The 18636-nt window shown below is 50.4% G+C and overlaps 1 protein-coding gene across 1 annotated transcript in view; it reads right to left on the minus strand.

The window, feature by feature from the left end:
• Positions 1–377: 377 nt before the first annotated feature.
• The window catches only part of SLCO2A1 (solute carrier organic anion transporter family member 2A1), a 78655-nt gene continuing 60396 nt past the window's right edge, over positions 378–18636 (minus strand). Inside the window, exons 6-15 of the mRNA XM_003789405.3 lie at positions 18353–18451; positions 15817–15953; positions 13879–13957; positions 13256–13420; positions 11935–12124; positions 10112–10277; positions 7717–7880; positions 4286–4350; positions 1417–1540; positions 378–702 (exon numbers count right to left, since the gene is read on the minus strand). Of these exons, the coding sequence (XP_003789453.1) occupies positions 582–702; positions 1417–1540; positions 4286–4350; positions 7717–7880; positions 10112–10277; positions 11935–12124; positions 13256–13420; positions 13879–13957; positions 15817–15953; positions 18353–18451 (1310 nt within the window). The 3' untranslated portion in view covers positions 378–581. The remainder of the gene's footprint in view (positions 703–1416; positions 1541–4285; positions 4351–7716; positions 7881–10111; positions 10278–11934; positions 12125–13255; positions 13421–13878; positions 13958–15816; positions 15954–18352; positions 18452–18636) is intronic.

Raw genomic sequence — 18636 nt, forward strand, 5'->3', positions numbered from 1 at the left:
GTTAGTCTTCAGTTTCTGCATGTAGGTAAGGACAGGGACCACACTTCCCAACATGGCAACTTCCTAAATGGTGTCTAGGGGCAGGACCTCAGAGGGATGGGAGCCAGCCCCTCACACAGTCTGTGCAAATGCCAAACCCAGGTACAAAGGGGCTGTAGCCAGGCCCCTACTCCCCGAGTAGCTCTGGCTATTAACAACTCAGCCACTCCCTTCCTCTTACTTCTCTGCAGGCCATGGGCAGTCAGAAAGAGCTGGGCTGCCCTCTTCTCTTTGCACTTATGATGTCTCCCCCGCCAGCAGAGCTGGTGAGGGGCAGAGGCTGCCTCAGTGCACATCCTCATTGGAGGACCCGGCCCTGAAGACAGCCTGGGCATGTGGGAAGACCTGGCTCCCCTACTGTGGCCCACCGAGGATCTACAGGAGGGACTTTTGGGAAGAGGAGGCAAAGAAGGTAAATGGTGACTGGGGTTTTCTTTCTTATTTTAAAAATGTAAAGGGAATGATGTGCTAACGTTGATGAACGCAGGCAAGTGCAGAGGTGGCAGGGTCCATTCTCAGGCGCAAGGCATGGCCCGGACAGGTCAGACGAGGCCCGCAGCCTTCTCCTGCACGTCATACTCCTTGTTCTTTTTCACCCTCCAGCTGATGAAGCAAAGCAGCAGCATCCCCAGGGCCTTGTAGCCCATCTGCAGGCCCAGGTACCTGTGGAGCAGGGGGCGGAAGGGCCAGTGAGGGAGGGGACTCTGCAGCCCAGGTCCCAGGGCCAGGACCCCCCATGCTCACAGTGGCCCAGAGCATGCATGGGCACCATGCAGGTAATGACCTGGCACCATCTGTGTGGGGATCACCTTCCCTCATTCCATTGATGTGAATGGGTACAAGCCCCCAGGGAGGTAGGCAGGAAGTAGGCATGGACCCCTAATCCAGTTCTTGTCATCCCTCTGCTGGCTCCCCCAGAGGGCCAACGGTGACATAGCAACTTTAGCCAGCCTTAGAGGGCCCTCACTTCTGAGCAGAGCAGGCAGAAGTGGGGGGCATCTTCTCACTGCTCTCTCAGGCCGTACCTCTCCTGGCCTTCTCTACCACTCCCACACTCAGCCCCCAGCCCCTCAAGCCCACTCTCCCACAGCTTCTGGGCCATGGGATGATAGCAGCAGGCGAAGTGGCTGGAAGGGGTGCAGAACTTCAGCTGGGTTGGGCCTCCCTGCCCACAGAACTCTGCCAGATGGAGTTCCCCTCTCTGAGCATTAGGAGGCTAGCCCAGAATCGTCCTAGAGCCAGGGCCTCTCCCTCAGACTCCAGTCATCCCCATCCCTTCTTTCTACTGCTGCCTCTTCCAGTAGCCACTGGCAGATGACCACCCTTTGCCCAGGCCTGGGGTCTGGCCCTTGACTCATGTATGTGCTAGGCCCTCACCTGTTTCGGAGGGCATCATTGTTGTAGTAGGCGCAGGCCCCGTGCCTCCCAGAGCACTGTGAGTTCCACCGGATACAGGAATAGTCAATGGTGAGGCCATAGAGGGCTGGAGCCGGCAGCCAGGCTGTCATGGGGGAAGAGTTCAGAGAGCCCAGGTCACATAGAGCTGCCGGCAGAGTGGCGAGTGGCACCCTGGCATGGTTCACATGTATGAGGATGGCTCTGCCCTGCCCTTGGGAATCAGTGACTTTGGAAAGCAGAATAGCTTTCACTGAAGCCTGAATTTCTCTTTCACCAAGAGGGTTTAGAAGAAAAAAGGGACCTAGGCCATTCTTTTAAGGCAAAATGAGTCACAAAGGTCACCCTGATGCTAGCTCAGACATCTAATATAGTTCTCACGCTTGAAACTGACCACTACCCTGTACCAAGAGGCTCCTGAGGGCATCAACTTCTCAAGTACTCACTCTAGCCCAGAGATGTGGGTGACTTCACCTTAGTAGGGCAGAAGGGGGGCCTGGCTTGCCTACTATTACACAGCCAAGGGAAGTCAGGGCTAGATTTGAACCCCGGTCTACAGAAGTCCAAATCTTATGTGCTTCCACTACACCAAGCTGCCCTATCAGATCAGACAGCACCCCTGAAGACCTCTCAACACCCAGTCTGCCCAGTCATTGCCCACAGCCCCTGAAATTCCTGGAAGCTGCGTGGTAAGACCTGGTCCGACAGGGACTACACTTTCCTGGCTATTACATAGTTTGGACATCTCCTACCCCGTTATCATTAGCCACAGTTCTATACTGTGGGAAGGGGCTTGTCCAGGATTCATACCCAAGCTGAGCCATCTCATTCTCAGAACAGCCTCCCAGACTTTGTGTAGAGCCCTGTGAGATGCTGCCTCCAGAGGAAAGAGACAATATTCACTATGCAGCCCCTCCCCAAAGCAGGGAACTTCAAGAAGCAGCCTGGCTACTCAGACCCTGCTCACTCCCAAGTCTCCAGGTAAACAAGGGATGGAAACTGGTCAGATGGATTGACCACCCAGGATACCTTCCTACATAGAAATGAAGTCCAAAAAAATTTCCAACCAAATCCTGGTGGGTAATTTTAAACCTCCTGGAGTTTATATGTAGAAAGTCCTTTTTCCTACCCCAGAGAGAAATTGTGTTCTTAGGTGATAAACGGATTTCCTCCTGGCCTGGATTTTCTAACTATGGCCCCACATTGAGTTATATGAGCTCAGACAGAAAAACAAAAGCAGCAAGTGCTTTGAGGAGTAAGAGTTGTTTTCAAGGTCATTTTCAAGGTCATTTTCAGGGTTGCTGGATGAAGCAGAGCCTATCCCAGCTGTTGGTTGGGCCAAGAGGAATGCAGGCTCTCCTTCCCAGCGGAGGTTTTAAAGCAAGTTATAAATGATAAGTTAGAGACACAAAAACAAGGTACTATGATGACAATAGTCTTTCCTAGCCTCAGCCAGGGGGATGGGTAGATCCCACTACTGTGAGTACTTGGTGTCTATAATGTAGGACAGAGGTGCAGGATCTGAAGGGACTTAAAGGAGTTCAGCAGGGACTAGGGGAGCAAGTGGCCTGAGGCCAGGAAATCCCATTGAAAAAGCTGGTTTGAACATCACCATTCAGATACCTCACCCAGCCTGGGGTCAGAATGGGCCCTGCAAAGGTTTCCATTCAGCCAGCCTCGGAAGGGACATCACCCACACCCCAGAATGAAAATGAAAGCCACTGCAGGAGAGGAGTGGACCTGGCCTCCTGGGTGATAACACACAGCGTGCTCTCAGGATTTCCTCATTTGAGGGTGGAATGTACACCTTCTGGTAACTGACGTCCCTCTCTCTAGAATCTCCATATTCCCTTCTGTACCCACCAGATTCTTAATAAACAGTAATACAACCTCAGCTGAATTCAGTCCCTCCATATTATTTCAGGATCTCCATATTAATGCCTGGTGTTAAATCTAGTACATGTGGCTTGAAGCCTGAAGCTCAGCGGCTAGGGTGCCAGCCACGTGCACCAGAGCTGGTGGGTTCAGATCCAGCCTGGGCTGTCAAACAACAGTGACAACTGCAACCAAAATAATAGCTGGGTGTTATGGCAGGTGCCTGTGGTCCCAGCTACTTGGGAGGCTGAGGCAAGAGAATTGCTTGAGCCCAAGAGTTGTAGGTTGCTGTGAGCTGTGATGCCATGGCACTCTACCCAGGGCGACATAGTGAGACTGTCTCAAGAAAAAAAAAATCTAGTACATAAATGGATGTATCAAGAAGGGAGAGCCTAGCATGAGGGGTCCTGGGAAGGGCCTGCAATGCCCCCCCCCCGACCCAGCCCATGCACCCAGGGAGAGCTGGTGTTCCCCACAAGGTACTGCTGATCTGATCACTGTACAGCCCCACTCCTCCCGTGGGCTCTTGGCTGCCTGAGGGCAGGCAAGGTTTGCTGTAGAGAGACCCAAACGAGAAACTTTTTTGTTGAACAGCAGCAGGAGGAGTGAAGTAGGAGCAGCAGGAAGGGAGCCAAGGTTGGGCTCAGCTTCTGTTCTGGCTGGGGCAGGAATGCAAGAATTTGTTCTTACCGCAAGTTCTTGGAGAAAGATTTTAAAATACCTGCCTTTAACTCTCTGTTAGGTATTTTCAGTTGTGTCTATTTTTCATTGTATATAAATTAGTTTAGAATTTCTGCCACAGAGGGAATCTTTCCAGATCTCAAGCTACTGGGGAAACTGTGCACATGGGGTCTTGTCATCTGCCATTGCTCTTGCAAGCTTCTCTTACCATGCGGATGTGTTGGGCCTCCCCACTTCCCTGCCCTGAACCCCGCATCCTGGGGTCACAGCTCGGGGAGGGGTCCTAGATACTTACCCAGCAAGCGCATCAGCAAGAACTGAACCCCGATAGCAAATGACTTTTCTTCCTGGTTCACCACACTGAAAAGGAAGACAGGAAATCAGCAGTGGGAGGATTCAGGGCTGCACGACCCCATAATCAGGGTTTAGACCGCCTCAGGGTGGATCAGAACCTGCTGTAAGTGGCCTGATTGACCTGGCTGAATGCCCTTGTTGTTTGTGGCTGTGGTTCTCAAAGCACCATCCCTGAATCATCAACTGGAATCATCGGTGTGCTCTGGGAACTTGTTAGAAATGCAGATTCTCAGGCATTAGCCCAGACCTACTGAGTCAGAAACCCCAGGGGTGGGCCTAGAGATCTGCCTTAACAAGCCCTCCAGGAGATTCTGATGTACAGTCAAGTCTGAGCACCCCTGGCCTATGCAGTTTTCAGGGGCTGCCCATAGTCCGCTTCAAGAGGCAGAGGGTGGAAAAGGCTAGGAGCAGAGAGACAAGGATGCTGGCATGCGAGTTGACCAGGGCAGATCTGAACAACTCCAATAGGGTGTCTCAGCCCAGGAAAGTCTGGTGCAAGTGTAACTAGGAGCCCTGGGCAGCAGGCTTCTGTGTACGATTGAAAGAATTCCCTACTCTGGGCCAGCTCTGTGGGTGTGTGAACCGCGCAGCTGCACAGAACTCCGTTCTCAGAGAAGCCCCACATTAGGCTTAATGCCCACCAGCGACTGTCTTGAAATTCTTAATTTTTGAGCCAGGGGCTTTACGTTTGCATCAGGCCCTGAAAATTATAAAGTCATTCCTGCCTCTGTCCCTCTTCCTTTGAGAGGGGGAAATGTGTTTGGATGAGGAAAGAGGTTCGGAGAGGGTCCAGGCCCCACCATCCTGTCTGGGGAGTGGGAGAGGAAGGATGCCCCACACTAGGCGAGAAGCCAGGAGCTGGCCTGCAGGTCTTCTGCTCTGAGCACACACACTCTCAGAGGTGCTTTTGGGGGAAAAGCCTTCAGGGCTGAGGGGTTAGCAAGGAAGGGCGCTCAGTAGTAGTCCCCAGGTCTCCACATGGTTTGTTTTAATCCCGTCACCACAGTTCTGTTAGCAAACTGGAAAGAGAGCACCTTCCAGTCCCCCTGAGGGATGGCCCAGTGGGGAAACCTCACTGGGTATAGGCAGGGGAAAGGGGCACTAGGATCCCCGCAGGGGAAAGGGGCACTAGGATCCCCGCAGGGGAAAGGGGCACTAGGATCCCCTCAGGGGAAAGTACCTCGAATCCCCTGCTATGTCTTGGCCCTCACCCTGGGCAGACTTCCTAGATTCTCAACTAAATGGGACTTGGGCACCCAATTTGGCTTTTGATTGAGATCTTGGGCCCCTTCTGGTCTCTGCCCCATGGGGCCCTGAATTAAGGCAGGCTTTCTGGCCACTCTCTCTCATTCCGTGTTTTCAGTTAAGCTTCACACCTAACCTGTGATCTCATGGCTGGCTGGGAACCAGGATTGAGTCAAATAATGCTTGGGTGACCACAAAGTCATCTTCAGCCTCGTCTTCTTCAGGATTGGATCCTGGAGCCTCCTCTCCAGCTTCACCCCTGCCCATGACCAGATTTGGAGATTCTTCCAGAAAAGCCCATTCTTTGGTTAGAAGGCTGCTCTGTTCTCCACATGTTCCCCATCCTTGGTGTTTGACAGAAGTCTTCTGGGACAGGGATTGCTGTCTCCCTTACTGCTTAGGGTCTTCCCTGAGAGATTTCCTTACCCTGTCCCCTGTTCTCTTCATGGCCTTATGCAGATTTATCTCAGGGCTAGAGGGTTAATCATGATCCATCTGACCTGGGGCATAAGAATGGAAACCCACTGTGGTGCCTAAGGTGACAGTGTCAGTACTCGGAATGCACAGGATCAGGGACAGCAGAGCGGAGGGGGACAGCGGTGTTAGAGAAGCAACATGCCATGGGCTCCGGGCACCCCTGCACTTTCTTGCCAAGTATGCTAAGAATGCAATGTCCTGACTGCTCTTTTCCTGGCCCTTTCTCAGGGTTGTGGTTAAAGTTTCTCCTAGACCAAGAGTGATCTTTCTCACAGCTCACCGTATAAGCAACAGCTCTCCCACACTCAGCATTCCTACAAAACAAACTCCTGGGCCTCTCTGTGTCACCCCTATAGGATTTAGGGGCTGAGGATAATTGACACACCATGAGGTTCATGCTACTTTCTGTGCTGTGGTAAAGTCCTTTGTCTTTGACCGAGGGGAGTCTCAGGTCTTCTGCCAGCATCCTTGAAATAGTAGTTTGGAAGCTTGGATGCTAACTTGATAGCTAACTTATAAAGAGGGTAAAATCCCCAACCCCAAACAAGTGGCTGCTTCTGTTCCTTCCTCATCTCCTAACCTTTCTGGGGGAAAATAAGCCATGGGTACCTAGCTGGCTGTCAATAATTATTATTGTAATTTGGTTAATAGTGATAATTAACCAATCTGTAGAACCTTATATTTACAAAGCAGTTTATTATATATATTTATATAATCCTGACATCAACCTTTTGAAGTCAAAATCATTATCCCCATTTCTCAAATGAGGAAACTGAGTCTCCGTGAGGTTAGGCAACACCCAAGTCATTTATTCAGTATGTGGTAGTACAGGGACTGTGATTGGCACCAGGAGTTCAAATCCTGTGTTTTTCTCTCTGCTTATAAGTGGGTGAAGACAGGAGTGAGGGCAGGCGGTGGGTTAAGTTAACTTGGTTGAAATGTTGTTTTCTCCTTTGCAGCCAGTGAGGTGAAGGAAGGGTCATTCCCTGTAAAAACCTCAGCAGCGCTTCTGCGCCAGCTGTAATGGGACACCTCTCCTCCCCTCTCCCTTCCCCTCCTGCTCTGGCTAGCCTTTCCCTTCCTGACCTGAGGACTTGGTCCCAGATCCAAGCATACTAGGATTTTCTCATTTTTATCCTTTTCCCTATCCCCCACTCTGTCTCTGGAACTTTCCTTAATGTTTCAGCCAGCATTCAGTCAGGGCCACATGGGGCAGAAACCAGAAGGGGCCCAAGATCTCAATCAGCATCCTTGCCTTGGTTTTGTGCACTCGGTTGAATTCTCTTCTCTCCTCTCAGTTCCTTTAGGATTAAAAAACAACCAAATATATTGGCATTTCCAGAGCATGGCTCAGCATTCAGCTCTGCCATCCTGAGCTAGAGATTTAACCTGCCATATGTAGAGTGGGGGTGATCACAGGGCCTGTATCCTGTGGGACTCAGGGAGCATGGAGCCTGCAGGGGCAGGGCTCTCAGCACAGCTGCTGCCAGTATTATTTTCCCATATTACCAAAAGGACCGTGCACGTTGTTGTTTAAAGGACCCTGAGGACCAGAAAAGGGAGGAGAGACAGGAAGTGAGTAACTGGGCACAGTGTCAAAGGGAGATATGGGGAAGCAGCCAGGCCTGGGGCCCCAGAGGCGCCACTCACCGCAGAACCATCATGTAGAGGGGGTTGTGGGAAATGCAGGCTATCAGGGACACGAAGGAGATGAGGAAGATGGCCGGGAGCAGGAGGTGGGCGCAGGGGATGGGGCACGATCCTGACTTTGCTGAGGCAGATCTCCCGTCCACACAGCTGCAGTTCAAATAAGTCTTGAAGAGGAAAGAAAGACAGGGAAAGGAGGGAAAGTCTACTGTTACCACATCTCCGCACACCGCGCTCCAAACGTCTGCACCAGCTCTTTCCAGACACTGCCCCAGCTTTCACCCACTGTGTCCTCCAGGTCCCCGGGGGGCTGGGTGAGGCTGAGACCAGGTAGAGGTTTCAGGATGCTCCAGGGGTCCCGCCTCTGTTACTGTCTGGGTAACAGAAACTGTCTTCCAGTGTGAGCCAGGCTCCCCAGGAGTTACCCCACCGCTGGAAACCAAGGACTGGGAAGGCTCTACTCCGAGCCACACCACCCCACGCCCAGCAGTGGTGGGTTCATAGGTGCTTGTTCTTCCATTTGAGCGTTTGTTGCAGGGGAAGGTAGGAATAGGAGGAAAGCAGTGGGAACACAGTAAAATCTCCTGAGCTCTGCATCTGTCAGGACTTCGTGGGAACTCCCTGCCTGAGAGGAATTGCTTCTGTGTGTAAAGGACTCCTTCGGAGGAAAAGGCCCGTTTCAAGTCTGCAAGTCTGTATGGCTTGCTACTATTGTACAATTCACTTTGGTGGCCCCTGCTCTAGGCCGGTGGTCTTCACTTTTCTTCCTGCAGTGTCTGATTGCCCATTCTGTGACCATTCAAGTATTATAACAGTTCTAGGCCATACGTTGGAACTAATCAGCCAGGGTATTTCCTTCTACTAGTTAAGGTACCTTTGTGACCACGGCTCCTAGAAAATGCAGAAGTAAGATAATACAATATTGCTTGTTACCATCCTCAGTCTGGGGGTTATAAATACAGATTTTTTTTTCCTTATAATTTATTATTTTTTTCCCACATAGTGTACTAATGGATTTCTAGTTTGATGAACTTAGGCTATTATTGGAAACTTGCCAAGATTATTTCTGGAAGTAGGTGAGTCAGAAGTAAGTAAAGATAAGAAAGCCACAGAAGTCACCATAGACTTCTCTAACTGGAAGGAACTACAAGAGCATCCTCTCCAAGTTCCTCCTCCTCCCTCTGCCTGAGAGGCGCACTTCTTTGCCCACAGAGATGGCTGTGGTCCTCTCCTCTGAAAAGGGGTTGCTAAGGGGGGCTAGTCTTGCCCATGCCCTCCGCAGATCTATAAGAATAAGGCACATTCCTCTCCTTAGGGCATCCTTATGGTAACTGCATAGACTTTCCAATGACTCAGCAGTTCCTGCCTGCTTCCCAGCCTGGCTGGGTGTGACACTCCTCACTCAGTGTCAGTCTTGGTGTCTTCTCTCTTCTCCTACAGCACATCAGTACCTGTGTGTCCTGGGGACATGCACTTGCTATTCCCTTTACCTGGAATGCTTTGCTCCCAGGTTTTCACTGGTTTTCCTTCTCTTGTTTGTTCAGTTCTAATGTCACCTCCTTGTCCCATTAAATCTTTCCCTGGCATAGGTTACTTTATTTAAAACTCTCTTGTGCATGTATTTATAAAATGCAAACTCTATTAGCACAGGAACTTTGGCTGATGGGTTCACTCCCATATCCTCAGCACCTGTGGATGTGCCTCGTGTTCACTACTTGTTGAATAATTAAATGAATGACTCAAGTCGGTTTGCTGCTGGCTGTTCCTAAAAGGTCTCCACAAAGAGATGGATAGGCCCTGGCCTAGAGAGAACAGAATGTGGGCTGTCCAAGTAGAAGGCTAGTGGCCAGGATTTACATGGCCTTGACCAGATGGAGGCAGAGCCCTGGATGCTAGTCCCAGATCAGCCCCTAAGTAGTTGCATGACTTCAGGCCAGTCATATGTCCACACTTGGGAGCTGAGGGGTTGAACAAAATGTTCTCAGCCATGGCTTCCAGCTCTAGCCTTTCAGTTTCATGTCACAGAGGGCCTCTGCCCTTGTTTTATCTGGGCCAGTCCACATGGCCTTCAACATGGCCAGGATGCAGGACCGAGAAGGATGAGGCTGAAAGTCCTTGGCTGAAGAAGTGTTCTGACTTGCTTCTTCTATGAACACTCGTAGGTCTCAGGATCGTACATTAGTTGGACATTGGCTAATCTTTAATTGACTTTGGGCTGTCAACATCTGGTTGTATCCTGAGGGAAGGGGAGAGGAAGAGAGGATGGGTGTGGCTCAAAGGAGGCCATGAGGTCAGTAAAGACAGTTGTGGAGCCCTGCCTATCCCTGAGCCAGAGAGCAGTCCCAGAAGGTATACACCGAGCTCCCAGACCCCACAGGGCTCCTCCAGCCACCCTTACCACCTGCTTGGAGGCTGCAGAGCTCATGTTGATGTCGCTGCAGCCGGCATGGCAAGGGGAGAGGTACTCCACTCCATTGTCCCCGCAGACTGGGTGGAAGATAGAATCTGGGCACGAGCAGTCCCTGAGGCACACAGGAGGCTGCGGATGTATAGAACTTGATGTGCTGCCAGCAAAAAAGGAAACGGGGAATCAAACAAAGCAAGACCAAAGAAAAACCTCTACACCCCAGCCCAGTGCAAGTTCTTGGCCAACTGATGTGCCTGCGCATCTCTATTTGTCTTGGGCCAGTGCCACGCTGGGATCTGAATTATGCCTCGTGGAGCCAACAAAGAATTTGCCACTGTTCAGTGGTTATGGCACCTCTGTTTCTTCTGCTATTTGGAGCCCAAACATAACAATTAGTCAGCTGAGAAGGCTTGGTCGGCAAACCCCTGCCACAGAAGGAGTCAGGACAACTAACACTTGCTGACAGAATGGCAGTTGCCGTGAAAAAGTCACAGGTGATATGTAACCTCCCTCCTCTTCCAGCTGGGCTCAGGCTGAAGACAGTGGCCGAGAACCCTTGAGGCAATTGGCTCCTGCTTGCTGCCTGTCTCCTGGGTCAGTATAGACATCGCCTGGTTACTCTAACCCCGAGTGTCGACCAAGGGTATTTCACTGGTTGATCTCACTGTTTCCAATGTCCTACATATCTGATAGCCATGAACTTCTCTGGGGGAGGCTGGGATGGGAGCTGACAAACCATAGACCAGCTATGTCACTAATATAATTATGCTAAGGATATTATAGGGCATCTCTTACGTGCCAGGCACTGTGCCCAGGGGCTTTTAATGCATAATCATTGCAATCACCTTTTGTGCATGAGAAAACTGAAACTTAGATAAGTAACTTCCCCCAAGTACCAAAGGGCCCCAAGACCAAAACCCAGGCCTATCTGATGACAAAGCTACACGCTAAACTCTCAGGGGAAGCCATCAAAAGGCCCAAAGGCTTCTTAGCGTCTCTCAGCCCATAGTTGAGAAGAGCAGCACCCAGCAGGTCCCCACCCTGAGGGACCCTCCCTTCTCCTTTTCTTCAGCCAAAGACAGGAGGAGGTTATTTCAAGGAGAAAGAGAAGACACCAAGGTTGTGACCAAATGTTGCAACCTCTTTAGGCAAAGTCTAAAAGAAAAGCTGGTTGAAAGGCAGCACCAGGAAAAAAGTGAAAATGCTCCTTGCTCAGCATTCTTCCCTTCACAGGGCTCTAAAGTCCATTCTGAACATATAAAGCCAGGCTGAAAACCATGGCCCATAGTGCTTTATGCAAACTGACAGGTAGAATTTTACCTGCCCTCCTCCTTACCTGCCCTAATTTTTCATGTCTGCCATCACTTCCATTGTTCCTCTCCAGACCTTTACAAGTCCCCTCTTGTCTTTCTGCAGCAGCTCAGTGAGACTCTGTAATTCTAGCCACCACAGAGCTGATGCTAAACATAGCTTATTTCCTGGTGCCTGTGGCTCACAGCCCTACAGAAACCAGATGAATTAGTTTTTGATGCTTTTTAAAAAACAGAACCCTAACCATGAATGCTGGTGGCCCACTAGAACCCTTTGATCTCTTCTCATATTGGAACATGATACTCAAGACCCAATTATCTAAGTACCCATATAAATGATCAGATCGGAGTCTAGAGTACTCACCATTATGGTGTGGAAACTTGATATCAGATCAAAAGTGAATAGCCCAGAAGAGTCAAGGAGGCAGGAAGGAAGATGAATGGCAGTCAGACTGAGGCTCTAGCCTTAGCAGAAAGTATCTCCACACCCCTTACATCCCTTACCTGGGGGGGTAGACCTCGGCCACGGCTGGTGTAGAACATCCCATGAAGAAGAGAGGGATACAGAGGATCATGGAGATGATGATGATGGTGGTAGCTACTCGGGGAATGGTTTGTAGAGAGAAAACAAAACGCTTCATGAGGATTCCTCCAAATAACATCCCCAAGGCTGCAGCAGGGAGGTTTACAGCACCTGTGGATGGAGAAAAGGAGCTAATTTAGGCGCACAGCCCTGGGAATGTGTGTGGACGACACTCACAGAGCTGGACCCACCAAGAAGGGAGCATGGCTTCAGGAAAGAACATTGGATATGTTAAAAATAATTGTAATAGGTGACATTACTTCAGCATTTACTGTTTTCCAGGTGCATCTAGAGCAGTGGTTCTCAACCTTCCTAATGCGCTGGCCCTTTAATACAGTTCCTGTGGGTTGCGACCCCATAGGTTGAGAACCGCTGATCTAGAGAGTTATCTTGACATTGAGGATTGCCCTGTGTATCGCAAAGAATAAAGAAGTGGGGCCTTTGCAGCCTGAGGGATGTGGGTTGAATGTACATTTATTAAGTACCATTCATTATATGGTCCATTGCACCCTCACTGTGACTAGATGGGTTAGCCATGCAAGAGTGATGACCCCTGAAGGTCAGAGGGGTAAAGTCACAGCCAAAGGCCACTCAGAGGGTACAGGGGAGTTACTCTCAAAGTCTCATGACTGACTGTCTTGCCCAATCCATATGGTTAAGCTCACCTGTGGGTTGGGCCCAGTAATTTCCTTGAGCACTTGGTGGGACCACATCAGTGGTTCTCAGCCTTAGTTGTAAAATATACCGATGCCGAGCCCCACCACCAGAGATTCTGACTTCATCGGTCTAGGTATCTGCATTTTGTAAAGCTCTGCAGAGGAGCCTGAAGTGCAACCTGGGTTGAGAATCTCTGGGCCACATACCTTCTCATTCAAGCAAATGTATTCAAGTCCCAGGAGAAGAAGGAAAACTCAGGAGGCATTTTGTCTACCTCCAAATCCAATCCTCCCTCTTTCCTCTGTTTCTCCTGCTGATGTGGCCTTTGGGAGGCTGTCAGACTTCCAGCCCCTCAATGGGGAGGAAGGCAGTCCCCAGCCTCCACCCACCTCTGACTGGAAGGAGTACCAGAAATCTGCCAAGAACATTCTAGGTTGTCAAGCAGGAAAAATGTCCTTAAAATTCTTTCCCTTGGGCTGTCCTCCCCAGCCCCTGTCTGTGTCCGGTCTGGCCTGCACCCGTCCCTGGATGGGCGGCCAGAGCACCTGGCTCCTGCCCAGCTCCAGCAGCACCTTCCAGACTCACCAATGAGGAAGTTGGCATAGGCCGCAGAGGCGCCATACTGCTTCTCCAGGAACTTGTTGAGGAATGTGGAAAGGCCGGCAATGACGGAGGAGAAGGTACACTGGGCCAGCACCACCAGCATGAAGAGGGGGTTCATCAAGAGCCTCAGGAAGATACGGGGAAACCCTGTAAACATACCACTATTGGCAGGAGCCAGGCCTTTGCAGCAGCTACCACGGGGTGGCCCTACCCTGCCTCCTCTCTTCCTTAGGGCAGAATCTGAGGCACTAAAATGTTCAGTGGCCAGTCTAGGGGCCCACAGCTGCTTGGACCCCCCACTAACATGCTCAGGGGCTAAATAAAATGAGGATGTACTGAAAGAAATCAAGTGATGGGCAGGCAGAAATAGGACTGACCCTGGAAACTGTTTCCTCCCATGACCAGCATGTCACATGAAGGGAGGAGAGGGAAGAACATGGGGGCAGACCGTGGGGCAGGGGTGGAGGACTGACCCTGCCTGAATTTGGTCTCCGGGTACCCTCAAAGTAGGTACCCTGAGCTGCAGGTGCATCTAGGAGATGGGCACCTGCTCCTACATGGGCTGGGGTCCCCTGCACACCCTCCATCCTCGCCCAGTCAGTTACGTTTAATAAAATCCACCACAGAGCCTCTTGAGCCATTGTCCTCCATCATCCTTGCTTCATCCACCATGGCAGGAGACCTCTGAAGGCAGCAAAAGGGGCTGAATGTTAATGGCCCAGGCTTGCCGCAGCTTCCATCCCCAGGCCCTCAACCGTCTGGTGTCAGAGGCTCAGGGCCAGGCAGAGGTGAGCTGCCCCAGCCTTGGGTATCTGGAGGGCAACCAGGGCACACACTCTTGAAGCAAACACCCACCACATTTCCTTGAGCCTGGGGTTTTGGCTGACAACCAGAACACAACCATGCCAAGGCCTCCCACAATACTTGTGGGCATATTATTTTGTATCTAACTTTCCCATGACTGATGCCAAAGGTATCTTCTTGAATCCCACTCCCAGTTCTCTCTGTCATGGCTATACTTCCCTGTGCCCTCAGACTCCATGGGCCACTGGTTTTTGGGATACTGTGGTTTGGATGCCCCATTTCTAGCCCTCCCTTTCTATCTCCTCTCTGGGGTCCCTACAGTCACCCTTTCCCTGCACTGTAGGGGCATACCATCTCAGAGAACCTGCCTACCTCTTCCAATCTGTCAGCTGTAGCCTGAGGCCCCCATGTGAACTACCCCCCAGATGTGAGGCCCCTGAGCTCTGACACCATTAGGATGTTCCTGGGAATTCATCCCCGGGAAGAGACACTCCCAGACATGAGGCCCATGAGCTCTGACACCATCAGGATGCTCCCGGGAATTCATCCCCAGGAACAGACACTCCCATTCATTGAGTGCTTGCTCCATGCTGGGCAACATGCCCAGTGTTCCACACGCATTGTCTCATTCCTTACCACTTCCTTCCCAGATAGGTACTCTAATTATCTAGAGTATTTTAAGAAAAAGGAAACTCGAGAACAAAGAAACTTGATGAAGATCACTCAGCTAGTTTGTAAGTAGCAGAGCCGCATTCAAACTCAGGGCTGCCTGACCCCAAACTCCCATGATATGCTGCCAGCCTCTGAAATTCATTCCCAAGACAAGCCAAGATCCTCTTGCCTCTCTTCCTCGTCCCTCACCTGAGCCTAGATTTCATACACTTCATTGCCAAACACTAAGCTCTATTTCTGGCTCAAAACTTAGGCATAAACTTTATCCCCTTCTCCTCCAATTAAGCTGACTCCTCTGGTTGCCTCTTCCAGGAATAGCTATCCGTGCCCTTGTCCTCACCCTCTGACAGCCATGGATGCATCCCCATCTCTTGCCTGGGCCTCTGTACTGGCCTCTTTGGATTTCCAGCCTTCATTCTTCCCAGACCCCTCAACCTCATCCACACTGCCATGTTGCCACCCAAGTAGTCCCTTGGTCACAGCCATGTCCCAGAACTCCACGGGTATAGAACAGGTTTAGGCCCTTCAGTTGACCATCAAGACCCCCTCCCAGACTTCTCTTCCTTGTTTTCTATTCTCATCGTCCCTGATTCCTTTTTCCACAGATCTTACTGGAAGATGCTTAGAAGGTCATTCTGCTCAAATACTCTCCATTCTCAGTACCCCACACTGTTCAGTGCTAGGAATCCCCTTCTTACTCAGTCCCTCAGGTGCAGACACAATTGGCCTATTAAATGCAAAACTCAAAAGCGCCAGGTCACACTTGGTTTTTATTGGCTTTTAACTCTTTAGCCCAATTTAGATGGGTTCAGCGTTTACCAGACTGTTTCCTAGAGCCCTCCTCATCCTCGAGATGCTGACATGGTCAGGGAACACTGAGGAGATATGACCCTTTGGAAATTCACTAGCATCCTCATCTCTCAAAGTCTCTGAGAAGTCTTGCATCATGAAACTTGTTTTGATTCTACGCAGGATTTGCTTAACCTTCTGCAGCATCTCAGCTGTTTATTTCCTACCTCTCTTTCTTAAACTCCTACAGGTAGAGTCTTTGGTTCACAGAACCTTACCTCCACTCCTCTGGGCATTGTTCGAGGAAAGAAAAAGAAGGGGAAAGAGCTGAGAACCAAGAAGCCTGAAGAAAGGATCAGGCCTAGCCACCAGGCTCCAATCCATCGGGGGTCTTCTGGGGTCAAGTTAACTGTAGCTGAAGAGAAACCAAAGGATACAAGTGTTTATTGAATGAATGCACAATCTCATCTGCCTGGAGGGAGGTGCTCTGATGAGGGGGAGTTTTATTGACTTTCTTCCCACAATGGAGAAGAAATAAGCCATGAGCTAAAACCTTGGTTGAGACAATATTCCCTCTCTGGGCCATTCTGGTAGTCCCAGAGAACTGAGGCCATGGAGCAGAACATCAGAATGCTCCCAGCTGAAGGGAGCAGGAACTTCACCTCACCTTGTTAATTCCCAGCCCTTAGCAAGAATAGTAGTGAAGGGAGCTGACTCTCCTGAGGGCTTACCATGGGCCAGACCCTAGATCTGTGCTTGACATCTGTTATTCCCCTGAGCCTTACCAGCAAGTCTATGGGTTAGGAGCTAGCTCTATCCACCTCTAACCAACCAGGAAACTCAGGATCTGAGAGGTGAAGTCCTTTGTCTCAGGTTAAGGCTCATAAGGGCCATTTTACTGGTCAGTTTCAAACCTTTGTCCTCTGGTACCCAAACTTGCACCCTTAACTACTGAATTCTACTGCCTCCCAACTTTATTGGCCCCTAAAAGGAAGCCCCGTGATCCTTAGATGCCTGAAGAATGATCAGTATGGGCTGTCTGCCCTCCAGAGGAGAAGCTTTCCCCTGGCAATTCTCCTATGCACATCTACTGGTCTGCCATCGTGTTCCTCTGTGTAAAGAAATGAGCCAGGCACAAAGGAAGGGAGGGAGAAGGCGGAAGAATTGTTCAGTCAAACCTGAGCACTGTCAGGGTGGATGGGGGCTCAGTTGCTGGTCTGTTTGGGCAGGGACTGCCTGGGACCAACTCAGCAAGTGCCAGAAAAAGGGCAAAGATGGCTCAATCCCGACGTGGAAAATTTCCCTTGGCTTTCCAAACTTTATTTGAAATAGAGGCAGATGATACCACACAGATGACATTATGAGTCTGACAGCCCTGAGTACAAGAGTCTGGGATCTGGTGGTATGCTCAGATTTCACACTTGCTAATTCCTTGTGTGAGGGGCATGCCCTGACCTGTGTGCAGTATGTGTGGTCCTGCCTTCTAGCCATATCTTAAGGCAAGCAGGCACTTCACATAACACCCCACACTCTTTACCCTTTTGATTATGTTTAGGTGGTTTCCTCCCAATGGGAAGGCCTTCCCTCCCCCTTCATTCCTCATAGAAATCCCACCCACCTATCATGTCCAGACAGGTGTCACTTCCCTAGAAAGCCCTCCCAGATTGCCTCAGGCAGGAGCTCTCTCTCCTGCATCTGAACTTCCCCAGCACTTTGCCCATCCCTCTGATACAGTCCTCACCTTTCCTGTCCTCCTGTGGGGGGCTGGGTGGTGATGGACACACTTGTAAAAGCAATAGGCCTTGACTGGATTCATCCTGGGACTTGGTCCCTGCCAAACAGTTAACCTAGTACTTAAACTTCTGTCTACATCTTCTTATTTTAAGATATGCAGTGACTTAGACCATACTGTTCTTTGAGGGTTACAAGCTTGTACTGTTAACTGCTTAATATCTATCAGGCTTATTCTAATGTACACACACACTATTTTACTTCCATTAGCCCCATTTTATAGGTAAAGAAACTGAGGCATAGAAAGATGACATCACTAGCCTAAGATCACTCAGCTAGTAAGAAGCAGGACCAGCATGAGACACAGGTGGTGCCCACACAATAAACCCCACATAAGCCCTTCTGGCATGAGTCAGTCATCCAGGTGTGTATTAGAGTATTCCTTTTTTCTTCAAACAGCACTTACTAAATCTTAAAAACAAAAAACAAAAGCAAACAAAACCCCCCAGCAATATCTTGGATTCACAGAACTACAGGAATATTTTTAATGCCACCACCATAATGGGAAGGTGTGTGACAACGCCTGAGGCCCTACCCTAGGTCTTAAGCAGTAGTTCCCAACCTTCTTAATGCCTCCTAGTGTTGGGACCCTTTAATACAGTTCCTCGTGTGGTAGTGGCCCCCAACCATAAAATCACTTTCATTGCTATTTCATAACTGTAATTTTGCTACTGTTATAAATCATAATGTAAATATCTGATATGCAGGATGTATTTTCTTTGTTACAAAGCAGTCAGGACCCACAGGTTGAGAATTACTGTTTTAAGGGCTTCCTGCTGCGAGCTCCTTGGGGGTAGAAAGTATGTCTGCTGCAGCAGCTCCTTCCCACGCCAGGCGCGGCCCGTGAGAAGAGGTACACCTGTCCACTCCCTGCTGTCTGAGGAACTCAGGGCTGAGCAAGTGACTGAGGAGGGGCAGTAGGCACGTGGAGCTGAAGCTCCATTCTCTGCCCTGTTTGGATGGGGGCAGAGGGCTGCATGGTGGAACTGAGAATGGGGATGGGTGTCCCCGGCACACACTCACCTGTGTCCACCCTGCCGTAGTCCACAAAGATCTGCAGCATGACGGAGCCCAGCAGGTACCCGAAAGCCGGTCCAAATACAGAGATGGCAAATAAGATGGCTGGGGATGGAAGTCAGGGAAAGGAGGCTGGGGGAGGTTGAGGGGGCTCTGCAGCCCCAGGTTCCCAAGCTGAGCTGAGATGTCACCCCATCTGTCCCCTGGCCCTGACAAGTTCACACCTAGGGTATCTCCTACAGGCAAAGCTGCATTCCTCTGCCCACCCCAACCACATAGGATCCTAAGAC

The sequence above is a fragment of the Otolemur garnettii genome, unplaced genomic scaffold (genome assembly GCF_000181295.1).
Source record: "Otolemur garnettii isolate 467f Iridium unplaced genomic scaffold, OtoGar3 scaffold00032, whole genome shotgun sequence".
In the NCBI taxonomy this organism is placed as follows: domain Eukaryota; kingdom Metazoa; phylum Chordata; class Mammalia; order Primates; family Galagidae; genus Otolemur; species Otolemur garnettii.